Source organism: Emys orbicularis, chromosome 17 (assembly GCF_028017835.1).
Source record: "Emys orbicularis isolate rEmyOrb1 chromosome 17, rEmyOrb1.hap1, whole genome shotgun sequence".
Taxonomy (NCBI): Eukaryota; Metazoa; Chordata; order Testudines; family Emydidae; genus Emys; species Emys orbicularis.
Window position 1 is genome coordinate 14,085,379 of NC_088699.1, and position 23,718 is coordinate 14,109,096.

Consider the following 23,718-nt stretch of genomic DNA (forward strand, 5'->3'; position numbering starts at 1 on the left):
AAATGCAGACCAGAAATAAGGCATTTAACTTCCAGCCCTGGGATCATGTTGGCTCTTTAATAATGGGCTCTTCGTTTGCTAAATTGAATATTTGTTCCCCATGTAGACGCTTATAGACGGTAATCGTGTCACCCCTTAACCTTCTTTTTGTTAGACTCAAGGAGCTTATCACTGATTACAAAAATGCCTTATAGTCTTGTGGCTCTTGTCTGAATCCTCTCCCATTTATCAACCTCCTTCTTGAATTGTGGGCACCAAAACTGGACACACTATTCCAGCAGCTGTCACAGCAGTGCCAAATAACCACTCTCGAGTAGCAGTAGAGGCTCATATATGCATCCCAGGATCACATTACCTCTTTGGGCCACAGTGTCACACTGGGAATTCCTATTCAGCTGATTATCATGATTGATAATCCTGCTTCCCAGGATAGCATTCTCCATCCTGTAAGTATGTCTGACCTGCAGTCCGTGTGTACACGTTTAAATGTAGCTATACAGTGTTTGCTTCCAGCCTGCTTACCGAGTGATCGGGATCACTCTGAATCAGTGATGTAGTTTACTTACCCACTCCCCTAATTTGTGTGGCTTCTGCAAACTTGAGCAGAGATTATTTAGTTTTTTTCTTCCAGGGATGGATGTCTGTTCCTATATATTCTTATGGCTAGCTGCCTAGCGCTGGGCATAAATGCCTACACCTATCTAGCCCCTACGGCTAGCTGCCTAGCGCTGGGCATAAATGCCTACACCTGTCTAGCCCCATCTATACATGGAGATAGAAGCCAGGGACTGTTCTCTACACCCAAGAACGTGCACGTAGACCCCTCTTTCTATCCCAGCGATAGCTTACACATAAGAAGAGGGGTCCATAGCTGGGAACACCCAGGGACATCCAGCCCCAGCCATGACTTGCTACCTATAAGATTGCTCCTCTACTTCCAGCTATGGACAGGAATAACCACCTGTTCCTCTGTATTGTTACGGGTAGGAGGCTACCCCAGGCTATAGGGATAGGAACTGGTGTCTATGCACATCTCTAGGCAGCACCCCATGTATTCTTAGGGATAGAAACAGGCATCATTTCCTATCCCTAGCAACAGCCCTGTATAGATGCCCATACCCTCATAAAAGAGCATATACATGTGGCAAGTATTATTAACATGCAGACATAAGTTGTGTGCACACACTCTGTCCCCAAATCTAGCCATGTCCTTTTGAGACTCCACCACGTGAGGAAAGACATTTAGACTTGCCTCAGCTCCACTAAGTTCAGCTCTTCTTTGAGGTTTGTCTCCTCTAACACAGCTTGGTGAACCGTGCTAACAGCGGCCCTGGTGCAAGTGAGCTTTGTGGCCCTTGCACTGAGTAGTGGAAACAAATCATTCCCATTCTCATTGCCAGATAACTCTGGGGCCAGGGAGGTTGTTCTGAGGGTCACGCATTGTGAACAGACTTTTGCTTGATGCACGTGTCTCTTTGAGATGCAACGTTTCCATTGCTCTTGTGCAAAATTGTAACAGCTCCATTACTTTCCGACACTGAGCATTCTGAAGGCAAATGCAGTGAGTACACACAGGGTTGGAAAGGATTGCTACTAGAATAGTGGTGTTCACTCACTCAGAACTAAAAGTTTAATGGGAGTCAAAGCTAGAGGAGAAACCTCCTACAAATCAGTAACAAAGATTTGGCTCAACTTACCTTTATTCAATATGTGCGACTACAAAATGGTCCCACATCATCATTGGTGTTTTTCTTAAGTCTTCAGCGTTATGAGAATTGTAGCAAAAAGCTTGGGAAAAAGAAAAACAGAGAAGGCAAAATAAAGAGATGCCACATGGTGTTGGTTTTTAAACGTCAGGATGTTTGCATATTTGAAAGCTACTGTATTGCCAGCCTCAAGGGAGAGTTGCATTTTCGTGCAGCAGTAGGCATGGCAAAGTTACTAGAATCCACACCTGGAGGTCAGTTAATCCTGCAGAATGATCATCTACTTTAGCCCATCATCTCATTTGTGACGGCAAATGCCTCTGATGGTGCCAATTTGCATTACACAGCTGCCCATTGGCTAGGTACCTGCTCTCTCCTTGTATACAGTATGAAAGGGACGGTATTCTGCACAGAGCACACATTTTTATATTATATATAAAAATCTGGTATTTCTTCTGTCTGTAATATAATTACACTGGCAAGAAAAGTGTAATGTTGCTGGTAGCGTTTCTGCTGCAATGCCCCATGGTTCAGTGATTTTAAGGAGATGAATTAAAAAACTTTCCAGTTGTGACCTGCCAAGGAGGAGAGAGAGGACTGAATCCCAAAATAGCACTCTTGTTTTGGAAGGAAGGTGCACTTAGAGTGCAGGGACAGGATTTGGGCAATGTATGTTCATGAATGAAATCCCACAAACAACTGAATGTTTCATATTTGGATTTATTCAAGTTTGTGAATGTCCCAGTTGGAATATGCTCAAGTGCTGCCCGGAGTTTAATTGAGGTTGCTTAAGCTCATGAGCCTGGAAGACTGGAAAGAACTTTTGCATTAAAGTTTGACTACAGCTGGCAATTATCTGAAGCACAAGGGTTCTCACAAACTATGGCACAGTGCACGATAACAGCATTGAGTTGCATGATAGCTCTAAGACTTAAGGAGGCATTCATATGGTTTTAGCTCACAGGCAGCTGTTTTTGAGAGGGTTTCCCTTACAAGTCAGAAAATAAAAATGTCCTGGGATGCCACTACATCATCCCCCTGTTCAGTCAGCTGTGCAAAATGGCATCCTCTGCACGCACCGTACGTGTGAGGTCATGCTGTGCGGAGGATGCCATTTTGTTCATGCATTGAGGGACCAGACAGAATCGGCACAGCTGGTCCTGGACCATGTATTGCCTACACCAACAGTATGCCACTGATGGGATGGCCGGGTGGGGAGGGTTGAAAATATGACATGAATACTGTGGGGCTGGTTGACACTAACAAATGCCCTCTTCCACCAAAAGAGGGGAGGAAAGGTCTTTCCAAGTCCAGTTTGAAGTATATTTGCAAGATGAAGTGCAGAATCTTGCACTCATGGTCTCTGGATCCTTATAGCCCTGGAGAATGGCAATACTGACAATCCAATCCCATCCCCGGGCATCAAATCCAGTGAGCGGGATGGGGGCAGTGACAGAGGGGAAAGGCTGTCTTTTGACACAAAGGCAATGCCTTGACATGAAGAGGAGTGGGATTAGGCTCCAAGACTTTGCAGGGAGCAGATTTAGGCTCTAAGGGGTCTGATCACATGGTATATTTAATCGTTCTTGCCTTTTGAAAATGTAATCTTTCAACCATCCCTTGTGCTCTGTGCTGATGAAAGAAGATGGGCACGGTGTGTGCAAACCTCCTTGCAAAAACATAGTGCTCCATGGATAATTCACTCCACTGTGCCCTAGTTTTCTCTCTGCCTATCCCTCTAGCTCAGGAGTTCTTAAACTTGGTGACCCCTTTCTGACAACTAAACTTACTACAAGACCCCAGGAGTGGGAACTGAAGCAATGTAGTGCCCTTTCAGTCCAGGAGCAAACAAAGAAAATATACTTATTGGACCAGACCCAACAACTGGACCTGCTGAAAACACAACTTGTTATTGATCTATGGTTTGGCTAATCCCCCCTCTCCTGGAAAGCATTGTAAATCTTTCACTTGACAACCAATAATGGCGTCTGCGTTGAGGGCTGATAGTGACTGCCCACTTTTGTAAATTTTGATCAAGTTCAGATGAAGAAACTGAACCATTGAACCTGTTGTGATTTGTGCTTCACTGATGAGCTAAGGCGAGGAGGGGGAGGAATAATAAAAGGTTTTGGGTAGAGTTTAATTTGATTTCCAGCCCAATTTGTTCTATGGCAGAGTTCTGTCTTAAAAAAAAAAAAATTAGCTACCCTGCTCTCCCATCTGTAAACAATCGGTCTGTAAACTCCATCTCTCTATCAAACTTCATCACTTAGTAACAGCACGATACACACGTAGAGCAGGGCTGGGCTGGAACAATTCTTATTGATCACATCTCTATACTACAACCTTTTTCTCAGTTCTGTGGCATGATTGCGTGTGCAGTGTTCATTCAGACACAAATGCAGCTGAGTAGCATGGCTCCTTTTAAGCCTGTTTTCTGTCTGGTCTGCATCCTTGTGTTTTATCGGGTTAGTGGCCCTTTTGCTCCAGAACTATGTTCCTCTTCATTTCAAGAGATTAAACTTTAGCTCTGCCACAGATTCCAATCTTTCCCTCTGGTACTAGGTCTCAGGCTTGCATTTAGTGTTGCTGAATTTTATAGAAACAAGCACTACCTCCTTTTTTCCGTGAGCCCACAGTTCATTGTAAAAATTTCAGAAAGGGCTCTTATCAGGCATGTAGGTTTACAAACATGTTATGACCACCAATACCTCCTGATGGCTGTTGTCTACCTCCTACTTAAGAAATGGGGAGTTGCTTGAAGATGACTAGAACACATTTCTACCCTTCAGCCCACTGTCTTCCTTCATTTGCTCCCTTACAATTTTGTTTTTCCCTTTAGTGACTGATCTCTAGTTCTGGGGCAAGTCCCCGCGTCCTCTCTTTGATAGCAATGCTAGGTAGGCTAATGCCCAGACATAGGCGAGCTGATGAAGGGATGGAACTTTGAATTTTATTCGCCTTTAGCACCCTGAAACGTAGAATAGATATTCTCAGCTTTCTTTTACTTTCACAGAGCCATCACGGCTGTAATTCTGACATTTACAAAACAGTGGGAGGACATTTTACATGAATCATAAATTGGCTCCACTGTATTAGAAATTAGGAAAAGACAAGATGACATTAAAGAAAGTAACGGAAATAATAATTGTGTATGTGACACAGAGAAATCTACCCATGTAAATGATCACATAAGAAAAGTGGAACAGTTGAGAGAGGATACCATATAGGGCAGAGAAACACATACTAACGGTACTGATAACCACAACAATCACCTGCAGTTGTAGCGGGCGTTGGCAGCTAGGGAGGGGGAATATTTACTAAGAGCTGGGTAATATCTAGGGGACCTCTGGAAGGCCATTTCTTCACATCCAGCAGGGAACATATGAAGCAAGACCAGTCATCTGGACTTCATTCCTCATTGAGTTGTCACCCCCAGAGTTTCCTGTCCATAGCTGACTAGAGGAGAAGAAAAGAAACTCAGTAATCATGAAAGCATCCTTTAAACACACCACTTAGATCACCTCCCAGATCAATACATTAGTGTGTTCCAGCAGGGATTGTACAATGGAACAGTTACGGGGGAATGAAAGTTCACGCTCAACAGGATTAAGCTTTCAGGGAAAGAAGAAAGTTCCCCGAAATAGTTGTACTCCACTGTAGTACAAGTAGAAATGCAGTGGAAGCAGTGTGGCCTAGAGGAAGGAGCACTGGACCAGGAGTCGGGAGCCCTGATGTCTATTCCTGGCCTGCTGGAGTGACCTTGGGCAACTCACGTCATCTCGGTTTCTGTAAAATGGGGATAATGACACTCACCTCGCTTTGTAACATGCTTTAATATCTCCTGGGAAAATAGATACCGTATCAAAGCTTGCTTTTAATGCTTTAATTCTGGGCACATGGCACTGAACTCTAAGCAAGTCACAGTTTGATTATGTAATATTTGAATTTATGATTGGTGCGTAATCCAGCATAATTCATTTCTGCAGATTTGTTTTTAAAATTGTAGACGGCTTTCATACATACACCAGTGCAAACGAGAAGGGAGAGACTCACTGGCTTCAGTAGAGCCTGTTTCACCTTTCACTTAAACAGGCTCTCTGAATGGCTTGGAATCAAATAATTTTCCTATCATCCCAGTGCCCAAGAATGACACCCTTTATCTGCTGTAGATTGAAGTATCTCAATACAGTTAATAAGTAAATACTGAATGTTTTCTAACTGGGCATCCTTATGCTTCTGGATCTCTGTAATTCCCAGCTCACTGTACCCTTTAAACCAGTGGTTCTTAACATTTGCTGCTGCCTGCACCCCTTTGGTTCTCAAAATATGTTCTCACACCCCTGATCAAAAATCATTGAAGTAGGTCAGTTCTTTAAACCTAGATATATTTTTTGTTCGTATATTACAGTAGTCGTTAAAAAAGTGTATAATTTAATAAATACATAGGTTTGATGAAACAAAGTAATTGTACTTACGTGCCTATGCTTAATTTGTGCTTTCGATGATTTACCTTTAAAAAAAATCTGGCATGTCTCGCACCCCCAGAAAGGGCAACTCGCACCCCAGGTTAAGAACCACTGCTTTAAACTAACCCAACATTTTCAAGCCTTAGTACATGCTGGGAGCAATGATAGAAATCTGCTTGCCCAGGCCTAGTGTGAACTGTGGTTAACAAGCAGTGATGTGTTTGAACACAGGTGCTACCAACGATGCTCCCTCACATTCCAAGAACAAAAAGCAAAAGAGAAACTGAGCTGAACAAGATCTTCCATAGACTGAGTCAGTTTCTCTTCCTAAATATGCAATTGCTCACACTAATCTTCCATTACAGTTCTTAAGTAATTACCCATTATGGGAACTCACAAGTGAAAAAAATAATGAGAAAACAGTTACCCACATGACAGTAGTTAAACAGCCTGGAAGATCCTGTGTTTCAAGCTGCTCTGATTGCAGATACAGTCACAGCCATGCTTTGACCTCTTTGCTAACTGTGTATGCTAGAGGGGGTGCAGGTGCAGAGAGACCTCTGCTGCCTCCAGCACACCCACAGAGGAGGAGGCTATAATTTTGGCTCAAAGAGCTAGTGAGCGTGATTAGCACTGCTGCTTTCACTCGGCACACCCCAGAGGGGGTGTTCCAGTGTTGGCACGAATGCTTCCATAGCAAGCTGCAGGGGTGCTTTGCGACAGATCCCTATTTACTGTGTGTCACATGCAGGCAGAACGTCCCCTCACCCAGCACACTTGGATACTAACCCCGTGCTTTGCTGGATCACAGGGCCATAGTTTATCCCAATGTGTTCAGTGAACTTAGAACTACCAAATAAGTTGTCAAAGGAGCCGGTGTTCAGTGCAGGCAGATGAGTCACTAATCCACATGCTTCTGCCTTGTCTCTTACATACAATACTTACGTGTAGAGTTCTGCCTAAGAACGCCCTGCCATTTCATTTGACAAGCCTAAAAGAGGGAGGGCTAAAAGATTGTCTAGAAGGTAGTTACAGATCATGTTTGTGGGGAAAAAAATATTCTATGAAAAATGGCATTTTAGATTTTATAAAGAGCATAAAACAATCACCCACAAACAAATTGTTTTTTAAGATCCAAGGGAGGTTCATAATGATCTAAGTTTGCTATAATTTGGCACTGCTTTATGGGCAGAATCATTTCTCAGCTTGGCCAAGAGCCCAGGTATTTTTATTAACGTTGCAACCAAAGGTTGGTTATTACTTTGTCCTTCATTCTCTCTCTCCCCCCGCATACCCATTGTGCTGGTGATAGATTGGACAGTTCATCTGATATCTCTCTCCGCCGCACTCAGACAGATCATCATCATTTGCATGATTCATTGTATCCGTTTAGATTACCATTTATCCAGCACTGTACAGTTCTGGGCTTTTTTGCTGAGCTATAATTTTAGCCCAAAAGGAACTAACTATCCGGAGCTTAATTTTGGGCCAAAGAACGACTAGTGGGTCAAGGGCCCTACCAAGGGTATTTTTTTCATATATCTTTGACAATGGGTGCACTGATATTTTTTTTTTAAATCAGAGTTGAGATATGAAAGCAGGTACAAGGCATAATGAGTTTTCCTGATGCAAAAGCCATTCACTGCTTAAAAGACAAGTCAAAGTCTAAACGCTTCATAACAAAGCCTGAGATCTACTTATATCAGGGTTTTTTCCCTGCCCAAATACATTTGCACACTGGTTTGTTAAGACAATATGAAGTGGGCGATCACTTCTGGTGTGAAGAAAAATTGCTCCGAATTCAAGCACCCTCCTTGCAAGCCTCTGAATATTTACCATTATGTTCATAGTCTTGAGAGAGTTGTTCAGAGCATTGGCGCCCAAGAGATTTGCCAAATGAGGAAAAAAGAAAAACCCTTCGTTCTATGTTGTGAGGTGATCTAAGCTTCGGTCTTTAGGGAATTACAAAATAGTTACACTCGTGGGGATTGTGAATGAAATAGATTTCTCTTGCTACAGGCAAAGATGAATTAGCGAGGTACCGTAAATATTAATGTAGGTGAGAAGGCGGACAATCAAATTATAGCAAGGAGGACACTTCCCTTGTATTTGTACTGAAATTAAAGTGGTCACCAAAAGACCAAGCCTGCAACGTACTGAATGCCTCCTCAAAGATGTTGAGCAAGTTCACGTCTCCTTGGTGTAAGGAGAAATTGAAGGGACTTAGCCATCTTGCAAAATCAAGCCCTCAGTCAATATATGCTTTTATGGAGGAGCACACGATTTTCCTCCAGAACTGAAGAATTATGGTGGTGCGTGCAGGCTTCAGGCGTGGTTACAAGCAAGCATAGATTTGTCTGTGGAAGTTCTTTATGTGATGCACCCACATCTAACTGGATCACTGCATCAACCACAGCGAGCATATGTGTTTTATTAAATAAGGACCCGTAAAATGGGAGCAACCATGTTTCGTCTCCTTTCTATGAAAGCATCATAAGTGAAGCATATGTTAAAATGGCCATTCTGTGCCTTTGAGTGCTGTTTTAAGAAACCTGAGCTGATCAGGGAAATGAAACTGTGATATACTGCAGTCAGTAGCCAAACAGAATGCTTTGTCAAATGCAAAGAATAAGAATTTGAGAGCAGTTTATGGAGTAAATAATTGAAATGAGTTTCCGACGATATGCTGCACACAGTTCTTTCCATACATATCTGGGTCCCATTTTTACCCAACAATTTATAGTCCGAGTTAGTTATCTGGGAGAATAGGGAGTCTAATTTGCCCCAGTCGATGGAGTTACACACCAGAGATCATCTTGATCTCTGTTCAAAACATGCCTTGCTAGGAGCTCGTCTACAGGTGGAAATTTAGCAGTTATACAGCATGATTTCTAAAGTGATAGCATGACTGATTCCAACACTTCCTGGAACGCCATACTTCTGTTGACAAGCTTTTAACGTTGCTCTTATTGCTAAGACATAGGAAGCTCACTCATCTACTGAAGAGGTTTTTTCCCATAGCTCGTGCAAGTTGGTGGCTACAGTTCAGTTCTAAAAACTTAAAGTCCACTTTTAAGTTCTCTCCCCCAAAGCTGAGCCTACATGCTATATAGCAGAGGAAATCACAAGCTGTGATGATTTTATATCTGGGTTGGACACTATCAGAAATGCTGGAAGATTTTCACCTACCACAAGAGTTGCATCAGCATAGGGATAAGTCTAGTAGAAAGCTATCAGATATGTGTGAAATCCCCAAGGCCAAATAGTCATCTCCATTTCTAGTGGTGGTGCTGATCCTAGAGGCAGATCCACGCAGCCAGAGCCCATGCACAGCCCAGCGTAGTCTTGATAAGCAGAAACTCTCAACTCTGACAGTACCAAAACTATGTGCAGCATGTAGCACAACTTTCCCTGCGATTTCCGGTTAGAGTTACATTACAAAACCTCCGGTTCCCAACTCCCTTTATCGCTAGGAAATTTGAATCTAGCTCCACCCTCCACGAAAGGCCAAGCCAGAACCCTGGCGCTGAACATCCATATGTTTGGGGCAAGTTCAAATGCCCACTTCATGGCTGAGAGTAACATTTCTTTTTTTAATCTACAGGGGGAATAGATAAGATGATCTAATGGTCTCTTAGAACCTTAAAACTCTTTCCCCTTGTCTGACCGCCTGTATATATAGGCCCTTAAATTTCAGCTCAGGGGTAACAGTGAGTCTAATAACATGTTCTGCATTAAGTTAATGGCAAGATTTTCATATACCATAGATCATGGCTAAGTGACTTGAAGTATGCACTTAGCCAGCTCACCACTATCTAAGAAAGAGTTCTAACTAGTTCTGGCTTTCAGCACGCAGATGTGAGTTTCTTTAACCAACAGTTCTCTACGTGCTATCAGGACTAAAATCCTGGAAAAAAGGTTAATACTGAGGCATGCTAAAGGGAGGTGGTGAGGGAAGTGCTGTCCCTGGAGATTATCAACACAGAAGCTGAGCTTATTGAAGTACCACCCTGCCTCTGAATCATAATCGTCTCTTTCGTACATCCCCAACAGGCAATAGTCAGAGTTCTGATCATAAAGTTCTATACATTCATTTGTGAAGAAAATGGAGAGATATGAACAGACAGTTTATCAAGCTGACTTGCTTCTCTTCTACAGCATAATACTGGGAGGAAATCCATAAAAGAATCTCCATTGATCGGGTTCTTCCCTCTCTATAAATGCTCTTCCACCTTGTTCTTTAGCGACAGCCAGGGTTTTATAGTTTGACTGCTTTGGGATTCACTGAGAGAGAACTCTTGGAGAAATTAAAAAAAAAAAAGTGTTAATTCCCTGAATTTAATTTATTCTTTTATGCTTATTTCAGGAAAGTTACCATCGCTGTATGAACCCTAATTTACAGCCTAAGAATGAAAAATAGGCTCATAAAATCAGTTTCCACCAATGCTCTTTTCACCAAAACTAATGATTGTGTTACGAACACACATTAATGGCAAAAGGACATTTCCGACTAAGACTCTGATTGGGCCAGAAGGTGTGGGCTCAAACTGGAAAATATTTCAGGCTGCTGAGTTTCTAGGTGCTGTTCATAGCTCCAGCAGTTTTCATCCCCAAAGATGACAAAACATTTCACAAACCGCAGGCCTGATCCCGCAAACGCTTCTTTACCAAGCTCCGTGCTTATTGCAGATGGACGATCGCTAAAGGCGGGACTGAGTCAGGGATTGGCGCTGAGCCCTTTCTTGTTTATCCTCTGCCTCTTCTTGGGAAGAGTAAGGCCCGTGCAGAAGAACTCCGCGCACAGGCTCACGGATGGAGTGAGCAAGTGCTGCAGGGGTGGGTTTCCTACCTGGGACCCCCAGCCCAACGAGCAATCTAGGTAAGGTGTGTGACAAGACAGGATATATCTGCATCCAATTATAAACCCCCTCTTCTACTGTTCAACACAGTCAATGGCTCCATGTCTTAATGAAAATAAGTCTGGACGTGCCCAATTGGCTGCTGGCTCAACCTCCGGGAACAAAACGGGTATAACAAGGGGCAGTGGTGCTGCTTGGTGCGGGGGGCTCACAGGAGAGAGCGTGCCCCTGCTATGATCGTAAGGCAGCAGTTCTGCTGCCGAGGAATACTTTGGTATTTTGTCACCAAAAGAGCCATGGCAGATCCTTTCCACCAAGGATTTCTTCCAAAGAACCTCAAGAGAGAGTCCTTCGCCAGTTGCCCATTGACATGGGATACAACCACACTGTAGCTGAAGTTCGCTGCTATCCAAACGTACTTATCTGCCTGCTGGGCGGTTTCTTGCACCTTGCTCCGAAGCAGCTGATGCTGACCGCTGTCTGGGATGGGATACTGGGCTAGATGGACCACAGGTCAGATCCACTGGGGCTATTCCTATGTCTGTGATGGAGTGAGGGGAGTCCCATTACTACTTTTGATACCAGCTGCCCGTGAAGTTGACATGCAGTCTCCCTGAAACTAGCCCATCCAGAGCCCCTCTCCCTAGAATGTCCCAAGAGGCAAATAGCCAACACACTCCTTCTATAAGACCACACGGGCAAAGGGTGGAATATCAGAAGCACCATCCGCTAGTAGTTACAGAAATGCCTGAGGAGACAGAACACCAGTGATTGGTGGACGCCCGAGAAGATGTCATTTCCACGCATATGTTGGGGAACTTTCAAATGTACGATGTGAGTTAGCTTACAGAGCACAGAGGCCACGATCTGTGCTTATTACTACATCTGCCATGAAGTCACAGGCTGTGCTTTCTAGAGTTTGCAGGCACCCCTGATTAAAGCTAGCTATGGGGCAGACGGAAAAAAAAAAAATCTCTGTAGGGCGGAGCTATGAACTCCTGTGCAAAAGCTCACGCGCTGGCTTCCGAGATCTCCCTTTGAGGGGAAAAAAGCACTATTACAGCATCAACTACTGACCACCATGCCTCCTTTGGCCAATAAGGCCACGGCTTCGCTGCAGAGTTAACTCAAGCGTAACCCCTAACGTGAGTCCTGTCCACACCAAAAGAGAGGAAAGCAGAACTACAGGGCAGGTGAGAAAGCATGTTCCCAGTATGTGGGCGAGACACTGTTGGGCTCTGGGTGTTTCACAGACCCATGGTAACCCCCTGCATTTTAACAAAGCTCAGTTTGGCCCATATTTTGCAGCAGAGATACTATAGAGGTAAATCTGGTATAAATCCAGAGCAACTCCATTCACCTCAGCATGGTGCCAGCCTGAAAACACTGCCTCAGAAGGGGGTAAAAATGATCAAATGACACTTGGCTCTGTAGAGTGCTTTGAAAATGCAAAGCGTCATATAAAACATCAAGTAATTAATGCTTCCGACACCCCTGTGAGGTAGCCAAGTTTCTGTTAGCCTATGTTTACAGCGCTCTAGTTGCCAGGAGAAACATTTTTCCTATTCATACCAGTTCTGAAAGAAATCAGAAGAGGAGTATACAGATTTCCGTGCTTACAACACAATGAGTGGGAAATTTGTCAGTATACCCCCAACGTGTGCGTGTGTGTTTTCTAGCGCCAGCAAAGTCTATAGATTGCTGGTGGTGACTGTGCTTTTCGTGATATTTTTCATAGGTCAGCGGTGTCCCAAATCCAGCAAAAAAGCAACCAACCCCAGTAGACGGGGGTTTGTTGGGAGCTACATGAGGCGCTTGCACTGTTCACCATTGCCCATGCTGTCTCCTGCTCTCTGCGCGATAACATTGTTGGCATCAGATTTTACAGGTCACATGAAAAAGAAATAAATTCTAATTAGAATTTTACAGATCAATGAATCCGTGTTTATTTATATGCAAAAATATTTTTTAAAGGTATCAAGAACAGCTTTTGAAAGCTCATTTTCTCACATAGGCAAATGGGTTTTCATCAGTGAAGGACAAGGTGGTCAGGGAACAGGGCCTTAGCTGTTTTCCATGCTAAACTTCTCTTTGTTTTCCTGTTAACTAAGAATAGATAAGCTTATCTAATTGCTTTGGGGGGGGGGTTCTCTTTTGCTCCTATGGTTTATGAAATTGTTGGATAAGAAATCTAATTACTTGCTGTCAGTGTGTGTTTAATGGAAGAAGCAGACACAAGTGGTAATTTATTTTTCTCAATCACCTCAGTAGGCCAGAGGTGTAGTTTGGATTCCTTTTTCATTTCAGGAGGTGGGCATTTCTTTTGATACAGAGGTTGCATGTAAACATCTAGTGTTTTTGTTCAATAAATAAATCAAGCAATAAGTTCCCTAAAATAAATATTCTCTCTTTATATATGATATAAAAAATGAACAAAAATAGTGTCTGTTTAATGGTACATTAAATTTCCAGCCAGTTACCCAAAAGCAAAGATGTCCCCTCTGGAGAAGGGCAGGGGACTGTGTTCCAATGAGACCCATCAGTTTCAGTATATTTTTGCAGCAGTGACAGAGTTTCAGGATGGGCATGGACACGGTGCGGGAGCAGCACCTACCTGCCATATGCTCATGAATACTTGAAGATGAACATGCCAGCTCCCTGTAGTACGTTTTCAGGAAAGAGAAGTCAGAACAAATAAGAGGGAGGGGTTAGGGAAAGATGCTGCTGCACTGCCAAAAGCTGGTAGGCAGCCCAGTGTATAGAGATCCTACCGAAAACAAGCTTTGCTGGGTCGTGGCATGGGTACGGCCGTTTTCTCATAGAGCCCATCCTGGGTTTGGCTTCTTGGGCGCATGCAGGCCAGTAAAGGCCCATAGGCAATACAGACATAATAGGGGAAGTGATGGATAGCCGTCATTTCTAGTGTGGTCTTTAGAAGTATGGAAAAGAATTTGCAAAATAACCTCTGGGGCCTTTTCCTTCACCCTGAGAGAACGAGTGTGCAGCAAATTGAGATTGTGGAGAGGGGGTCCCTAAAAGCATTTATGGCTTGTTACCAGTTACGCAAACTAACTGAAATGCTTTCTCCTATTCCCACAGTTTGACATGCAAAGGATAACGCTGGAAGAGCTCAAACATATTCTGTATCATGCATTCCAGGACCATTTAACAATGAAGGACATTGAAAACATCATCATCAACGAAGAGGAGAGTTTAAATGAAAACTCTGGCAACTGCCAACCAGAGTTTGAAGGTGGTGAAAAGTTATTATGCCTTCTCTCTCTAAGCTTTTCTTTCTTCCTCTGTTATGAAACTCTAGCTGAATCCTGAGGTCCTTTCCTAAGGGTTTAATGGGAACTGACCTGACTATTATCAGTGAGCATTGGTCTGCTTAAAAGCCCAGTGAAAACTGAGTATGGCCCTCAGAATTTGAGCCTTAATCTTCTTTACTCTATAGCCATTAAAATTGGGCACGGAGAGGGGGGCTGAAGTGTTTTAAGTATCAAACTGATATCTTGTATGGTTTCCAGTACATTTACAAGGATTGAAAAGGTCATCTACTAAGTAGAGTTTATGACTACTTCATAGGAACCCTAGGCATTTTATATTCCCTTTAAGTGACACTATCAGTGGTTCTCAAACTTTTGTACTGGTGGCCCCTTTTCACAAAAAGGCTTGCTGAGTGTGACCCCCCCCTTATTTTTTTCATATTTAAAGTGTTTAATAATAGTGTAAAATGTAGGAGGCAAAGCAGGGTTTGGGATGGAGGCTGACAGCTTGCGATCTCTTCCCTCCCCCCATCCCATGTAATAATCTCGCAACCCTTGAGGGGGTCAAGCCTCCCAGTTTGAGAACCTGTGCTCTATCTGACTAACCCCCATCTTCATACAAGATAGATCTTGTGACATTTGTCAGGCTCAATACCTGAACCATTTGGGGGGGGGGGGGGGGGGAAGTCAATTGCTTGGTGTCCTTCCACAAGCAAGGTAAGTCTTCCCCACCAGTTTCCCCTACACTCTCTTCCCTTTTCTCACTTATAACCCAGTAGCAAACCTACATTTAAACTTAGCCCGGCTTTGAAGTCCACAAATTGCTTTAAGGGGAGGAAGAATTGCTGTGTACTTGAGTATGCGTTAAACAAATCTACTAACAATCAACCATCACAACCCCCTCCTCAAATAGCCTTCCTTTACTTGAGCTGTGGCCCAAAACCATTTTCTTACATTATTGAGGGGGTAGTGAATGCCTAGCGTTAATTAAGGGGCTGATGGGGCGGAAGTAGGAATAGAATTGAGAACCTCTTCCCTTCCAGCTCAATCTGCAGCCCCATCTGGCTTTGGGAGCACCACCGCAACCTGCTCTTCATGCTAACTCCAGCTTTTGCAACATCCATGAGTGTGAGCATGTGTGTGAATTGATATTTGAGTTTTCATGCTCCAGTGGGGAACAGTTTCAGTCCCTGGAAATGGCATGAAACCAAGAAGAATCAGGTGGTCCAACAACCACTCCCCCCCCCCGCAAACATATTGGTGAAAAATGTCAAGGAATCAAAAAGGTGTTCACCAAATTGAGCCACCTCTTTAAAAAAAAAAAATTGTTAGAAGGTTATTGCAAGGGTTTTCTCCTTGTAAAGTGCTTTGAGAGTCTCAGACAAAAGGATCTTTGGAACAGGAAAGTTGATATAAATTAATAATAAAGAAAAATAGGATTGCTCATTTTAGGCTCAGTGGGAGGTCAATGAAGGAGGAAATGGCGATTCTCTCAAGAGTAGCTACTTCTCGCTGATGTTATTTCTGGGAACCTCACAATGGTTAGTATAAAATGATTATACAAATGCCAGAAAGCTTTTCAGGGAGACAGGAATCTCTTTAGCTGGCTCAGATCCTTGTGAGAGGCAAGTTTTAATCCTTGTAATGGAATTAGCACAATGAATTACAACTGAGCTCTGGAGTCATCTCTCTGACACTCGTTAATTACTGTTGATCGTCCTGAAATCACCTAGCACTCGAAACCTGGCATGGTTCTCTTTTCTCTGCAAAGGAGAATGTTACCTACGTAAGCCAACCCATTAACTCAAAAGACAGCGAGTCAAATTCTGCTCTGTGATACTAATCTACTAAAAGTTTGGCCCCTTAAGATCCCGATCCTGCAAAGATTGACACATGCTCTTACACAAGCATTCTGGAACTAATCACAGTAACGCTTTGGATGATTTGAAAGAGACAAGGTGGGTTAGGGGATATCTTTTATTGGACCACATTGAGAATGACTAGCTTTGTATTAGCAAAACTGGGTTAAAAAAGTTAGTTCAGTGATTCCATAAGGAATGTTTACTGGAGTGCTTGACAGACGGTGCCGCATGCAATTTTGGCTTTAATAGTTGTAGCCGCTTTTATACTTTACCCACCGTAAGATTCCAATGGGAAAAAAATGATCCAAAGTTAAAAAAAAAAATCCCATCTAATCTTTCATTTCAAGTTTAATAATGCTTCATTGCGTGTAGGTAGTTTCCCACAATAAGTTCAGAGTGAGAGAATAAAGGATACTAATCTAGAAGAGCAGAAATTTTTAGGTATAGACTAGGCCTCAGATGTAGCTCAAGGTTTATTTAGTTTATATCACTCAGGGCTTGGAAAAATTTCCTGCCCTGTGCAACGTAGTTAGGTTGACCTAATCACTACTGTAGATACAGCTAGATCAACAAAGAATTTTTCTGTCGACCTAGCTATAGCCTCTCAGAAAGGTGGATTCAGGCTGCACCACCACATTTTTGGGCTACTATAGCAGCCACATACCCTGATTTAGATGTCACCATGTCCTTCAGGATTGGAACCAATTTAAATGCAGAATGAGTTTGATTGTGAAGGGCACTAGTTTTACAATCACACTGATTTGATAAAGGAAGTATTGCCTGCAGTTTATTTACTAAAACACTTCTGTGCCCAGCATATTTAAGGTAGTTTCATTTACTAAATAATACAGTTTTTGTGCATTTTGAATTGATTTCCAATTTCTAGCCACATGGAGCCTGACATTTTTTTACTTGCAGTTATTCCTCTATTAAATGAGATTCACCATTTTCTAATATAAAAAATTAAAAGTTCAATAAATGGGTAACATTAAAAAATTACATAGAAATTGGAATAAATGCATATAGATCTAGTGCATCCTCCTGGTTAGCAAAAAGTACCACCAAATTACACCAACCAGTGACAATCGACCTGTCTTTAGGAACAATAAAAAGCGCAAATGCAAAATAAGATTAACATCGATTACTTAAAATCAAGGCTTGCTGATTTAAATCTTGATTAAAAATGGAAAGTTAACGTTGTAAAGCAAAGCGCTTAAAATCGCCATTACCTGCCGATAAGCCACTAATGTGAGTTTAGCACTGAGCTGGGCCTGATACTTAGGTGAACTATCAACAGCCTGGGTCTGCTAAAATTGGGCTAGAAGTGTCATATGCTCAGTCTGTCAGCACGTTGGTACTTCCTGCTTCTGAAAGTACAGCGGGAACAGCTTTTTCTCATGGGATGTTGGCGCTGCTGGTGCCAGACAGAACCCAGAAGCATATGGACCCATTAAAAAAAATCAGGAGGAAAAAAATATTTTTTAACCAAAAAACTGGATAAAAGCTAACTGAATATTTCAAAAGTTTCACTGTGACACTGGCACTTTTCAAAGTAATTTCAGGCCTAAAGAATGTGCATCTTTCCCCCATGCATAGCTGTTCACTTAACCATATACTCCGCTGCCCCAACTATACCCATTACACAGGTGCCAAACTCTAGTGCATGGCTCCAAAGCAAGAACGCAGGACTTCACGGAGTAGACATGCCTTAATTAAGCAGTAAGTTTGCAGGTAAGGCAAGTAGAGTGCCCCGCTGGATTTTAGTAAGACTTGGAGAGGTGTGGGGTTCCCCCCCCCGCAACTAGTTTAACCCTTCTTCAAAATCAGCACTCACTAGCACTGTTGAAACATTCTTCCCAACAGAAGGACGCTGTATGCTCTTTCCACGGACAGACGCTCAGTGGGGATAATTACCACAGAGCATCTCAGGGTTAGTCTACACGCAAAAGTTGTGCCACTCACTGTACTGGTATGACCCCCTAGTGTGGATGCACTTACATCAGTATAGAAGGTTCTTGTACCACCACTGCACTTTCTTTACAAGAATACGCTATAAAGTATGCTGGTATAAGTCACCTTTTATATTGGTGTAACTGCATCCTCAAGGCATTATACCAGCATAACTACATCTGTTAAAAATATTCACCCCTCTAAACCAAATACAACTGTTGCTTCAAAAACTCTGTCCATGCCAGGCCTTAGCTAACTATTTTCTCTATTTTGTGGCCTGAGATTCCATTGTCTGTGTACAGACTTTCAGGATTACACTTTAAATTTTGTGTGTCAGTCCATGTCTAGTGAAAATTATAAATGCATATCCAGATGTCCAACTCTACACACCTGGAGTTTTTGGCGTCTATATTTAGAGTGCGCTGACTGACACTTGGAACCCAAATCCTCGTCTGAGTCCAAAATTGACATCTATCCAATGACAAAGTCTCTGCTCTGGTAGAGAAAAAAAACGGACTCAACCCCCCAAATTGACATATACATTTTTTCCTCTTTTTCATTCAGATTTTCCACCCTGATAACAAGTGACCACAATAGAGCCTAAGTACTGAGATCTCCATAGAAATGCCTAACAAACAGACTGATATGCACTGTAATTAATGAACAGTGTCAATGGGCAGAAGAAATTAACGAGCAGGCCAGGGGAATGGAGGCGAGAACCAGGAATCATCATATATAATTTATGGCAAAAAGGAGAGCAGTTCGCAATTACACTACAGCCTCTTGCCCGGCAGTGCCTTAAATCAAACTGGTGGTGATATTCTGTTAAACACATCATGGGAAACAAACTAGAATGTCTATATGCTGATGACTGTGCACTGCACACACAAATATTTTATCCTCAAATGTGACATTGAAATTAACAAGACATAATTGAGCAGCTGCAACCACAAGCTAGGAGTCTCTGCTCCTTGCTCACAGGAGGAAGTCGGCGCCTCATTTTCACACTGTGATTTTCCTAACTATTTCCAGACCAAGGGAAAGAAACCCGGGACTTGGCTATACCAACATTTAGTGCGTGGCAAGCTGGGGTGTACATTTACAGCTCACTAGCTTGCTGCACACCAAGTGTGTGATAGCAGGGTTCACATGGACAGTAACAGCTCCCTAGAGCACTGCATAGGGTAGATCAACGGGCACTACGGCACTGTTAGGATAGGTCTACACTCACAGCAGCATATGGAGTACAGGCGCCGTACGGCCCACTAGCGCGGGTATAAATAGCAGCATCGCTGATGAAGCACTGCTTAGTAGCGTAACACCACGCCAGAACCTTAGGGTATGCTCAACTACATGCCCGAGCGGTGCCTCCCCCACCTCACTGCTGGTTTTAGTGGTGTAGCATCCTGAGGCCTCCCCTCTGCTTCTCCCTGCCAGAGCCTTTAGGTACAGGTACAGCTACACACTGCATTGTGGATGCAGCTTGTTTTTGACTATGGCACGTAGCTACACGTGTTACTCTCGCTGTAGGCAAGGCCTGAATGTATGGCAGCAGGGTCCACATGCACAGTGAGTGGGCAGCAAGTCAGCATGCTATAGCTTTACACCGTGACTTGCTGCGAACTCAGTGTTCGTATAGCCAAGCTCCTAGTGTCGGTCGCTGCATGCAGGAATTATGACAGTGCTCACTGTACATATTTTGTAGCACTTACTTGAATTTGCTGGATACTGATCAGGTCCTATAGCACCTGCATTGGAAGATGGCTCATCCTTTTCTTCTAGCCATAGATTACCCAGGATAACACTGGCCAGATTGGACATGGTAGTTTTATTGTGGAGGCTGCTGACTCAGGGCATCCCTCAGACACTCTGGCTATATTTTGGTCAACGTTAGCCCTTTAAAGACTAACAGATTTATTTGGGCATAAGCTTTCATGGGTAAAAAAACCTTACTTCAGATGCATCTGAAGAAGTGAGGTTTTTTACCCACGAACGCTGATGCCCAAATACATCTGTTAGTCTTTAAGGTGCCACCGGACTCCTTGTTGTTTTTGTGGATACAGACTAACACGGCTACGCCCGGATACCTGTTCATAGCCTCTTCCCGAAGCCAACAGAAGAGAAACTGCAGCCACTCTGCACCCCTGCAACAGCTCTTCCTCCACAGAGGTCCAGCATAGACCCTGGGCCATATCTTGCCTGGCACGTGTTATACATGCACGCATCTTCGTTAGCAGTCACCCTACATTATTCAGATGTTCATATATGCCTGATGCTGCTGCATAGCTCATTACCTTTGCTGTGCTTGCGCTCTGCTGAGCCCACTGGGACCAGCCCTTGTGTCTCGTTATCATACATGAGCAAGTTACACACTCATTGAGCTACACCAGGGCCTATTCACACTTGGCGACCCCCCCTCCCTCCACTAAGATTCTACTGCTTTGATGTGACAATCTTCTTACGGATAAAGGAATTCCCAGGAAACCAGGTTATGTATCTCAAATTGCCGCCTTCTAGTAAGCCTGCTGCTCATCACTCAGCCTCTCCTAGAGGAACTCTTGACCCTGACCAGTTTCAGAAGAAAGCTCACCCCTGACTGCTGTGCTTATTGCAAAAGCACCAACCACTGCTGAGATTGTGGTGTTCTCTGTAACACCGGGCTCACCTCCTCTGTTTTGGGGAGAAAAGCGGCTAGCCTCTGGGAGAACTCCAGCCAAACAAACCTAGAGGAAGATCTAAGTGTTCTGCTTAAAGGATTTCATGGCTCTCAGTCCTTCCAAATAGGAAAACACAATCCACAGCCATGATGGTACAGAGCCTAGACACCACTACAGACGGGTCTCTGCTGTAAAATGTTGACTTTCCTCATTCCAAAAACCCCAGCCTTCTCTTATCAGGGAGCTCCGTGGAAGGCTGGCAGCGGAGCTTGACTAGCTATGACCCGTATTAGCTGAATCTAGCCTGGCTCTACCGAGCATCCTGTGCAGTGCACCTAGATGCTCCTGGTAGCGGTCTTTTCCCTGACCTTTCCCACTGGAATAAAGGCAAGACAAAATATTTTTCAAGAGAGCGGAACTCCAGGAGGACAAAGCCCATGAGGCGGTCTTTAAACATCAAGTTCTAGGACCATTCCATCTGCCTACTTTGTTCAAGACCACTTGATTTTTTTTTTTGGAAAGGGGTGAACCTCTATACACACAAATCGTCTTCCTAGAGAATGGCACTGGCCAGCTCGATAGCTGCTACAGCTGCATTCAAAACCCTTGCTTTGCATCACAGCTGTAGGAATTGTAGCTCAGTGTGGGTTATGTTGTATTACACAACTCTCACGAGTAGACAGATCAGGGCTACAGGAAGATTATATTATAATGGGTGGTCTCAGAGCAATTTTGTACAAGGTGGCAGCTTTCCTTTTGGTAGGCAGGGCAGGAATTCACACCATTCGCACAGAGGAGCCTGCCATAAGGAAAACTGGGGCCCTGGGACTGACAGGTTCCTCCTCCCAGCTGAGTTCAGGATCTGGCCCTGACCAGATGAAAAGTTTGAGTGCACACATCTCCATTAGACTCAGCACCTCTCAGGATTAGTGAAGGGACTCTTATGCATGATTCATAAAACTGCTTTTCTTCCTCCTCCCCCATCAACACAGTGTACAGTATGCAGTGCAGAATAAGACTGGCAGGAATAATTTAGGCCCACAGTGAATCACCAATGATTTATTCTTTAGAGATGGAAATGGAAGATTTGTTTGTGCCCTAATAAGTTCAAAATCAAACAGACTAAGTTCCTGCTACTCGTATATCAAATAAAATGTTCCACAGATTTTAAGCATGTTGCAAACTTATTGATGAACCATTTTTTTCATTTGCCAGTGTTCTAGAGAACACACAGTCCTGTTGATTGTCTCCCTTTTGAAAGAGAAATGCAGCTAAGCGAGCATAGAGTGTGCTGGGGTGCACAGGATTTCTTATTTGTGACCACCCAAATACTGCCTCATCATATCAGTGAGAAGCATGAAATAATCTTGTAATATAAATTCAGTATGTCATAATCTTCTATTAAAATGAATACAAGGGACTGATAAATACAGTGATGCACAATATAAGAACCAAGACAAGAGAAGTAGGCAGACAGGAAAAATATCAGAATACTTGCTATCCCAGGCCTGCTTCTGATCTTAGTTATTTCCATGTAACTTCTATGGGATTGCTCCTGAGGTACACTGCAGTATGCAAGATCAGACTCACATACCCCACTTTGCAACTATTATACCCTGAGTGTAGATGTGGATTACTGAGTATAGCATTTGCAAGGCCATTATCACTAGCTGCACAGCTACATCACCGGATTACTTTGAAACATTTCCTTCAGTCTGATTCTGCAGCCATTCCTCAAAACAGAACTCCCACTGACTTCACAAAAAGTTTCACATGCAGGATACAACGTTGCTGGAGAGTAAGAATTTTGCAGTATGCATTCATCAAAATGCCAGAGGAGTTGTGTGGTTTATTTATCACTCTCACTTTTTCATAAAGACTTTGGTTTAAGCTCATTTCTTTCTCCTCTGTTAAAATTAAAAACTCGAAAAAATTGTATGTACATTTCCTCCTCGATAGATACTTTTTGTGCCACGTTGCTGCTGACTACTTCACCAAAGCAGCGCAGGTAATGCAATTGGATGTTTAATCTAAACAATATTGAACCAAGTATATAGATTGAATGAGAGTTCCCTTCTGTGCCATTTGAATATCTCCTCCATCAGCAGCAGCATCGTCAGCAGGAACTAGACACCTAGCTGCTCTGCGTGTCCTGGGACCAAGTATCCAACTTCATAAAAGGGACGGATGGACAGACAGACAGATGCACGCACAGAAAAAAGTTGAGATCCAAACATCCCCATAGGTGACGAGAAATCAGGTCCATCACTAAAACCAAAAGCACACAGGGCACAGTTGCTGTGTAGACAGATACCTGCAACTGGCCTGTGCCAACCAACTCAGGCTGCAGGGCTGTTTCATTGCTGTGTAGACTTCTGGGCTCGGAAACAGCCCCGCCACCCAAGCCCTGCGAGCCAGAGTCAGCTGGCATGGGCCAGCCGCAGGTTTTTTTTCTTTGCCGAGTAGACACACCCATAATTTGCACTAGTTCACTTTTTTCTTTCAGCCATGTGAAAATCAAAGCATGTTCTTAAGGGTAGAAATGCTATTAAATAAAGTCTTTAACCCTTACAGTCCCTTTTGTTAGGCAAATTATCTCCCTTTTATAGACGAAGCCGAGCCTGAGAAGCTAATGCCCACATTTAAAAAAATAAAAATAAAAATATGCCTCTAACCTTGGGACGCCATGGATCTCAGCTGCTTATTTTCCCCACTTACTGATGAGCACCTCCTGCTCCAACTGAAATCAGCAGGCGCTGCAACTGCTCTGCTTCAACACCTCAGAAAGGAGAACCTATGGGCTTCAAAACTAGAGGCCACTTTTGAAGAACATCTCCTCAATGCCCAAGGCCTCCTAGTGTGTTGTGTTAGTAGGGAGTAAAACACCAGTCCTCTGCTTTAAGTAATGACATCTTTCCAGTACCATAAACATCCATTGCGTGCGTT

At 43.3% G+C, this 23,718-nt stretch overlaps 1 protein-coding gene across 2 annotated transcripts in view; it reads left to right on the forward strand.

Annotated features, from left to right (window-relative positions):
- The window catches only part of CALN1 (calneuron 1), a 151,077-nt gene that overhangs the window by 124,234 nt on the left and 3,125 nt on the right, over positions 1-23,718 (forward strand). The window contains exon 4 of one of the 2 annotated variants that reach the window (XM_065418486.1): positions 14,134-14,290. In XM_065418486.1, coding sequence (XP_065274558.1) covers positions 14,134-14,290 — 157 coding nt within the window. The remainder of the gene's footprint in view (positions 1-14,133; positions 14,291-23,718) is intronic. The other variant, XM_065418487.1, reaches the window with a different exon arrangement.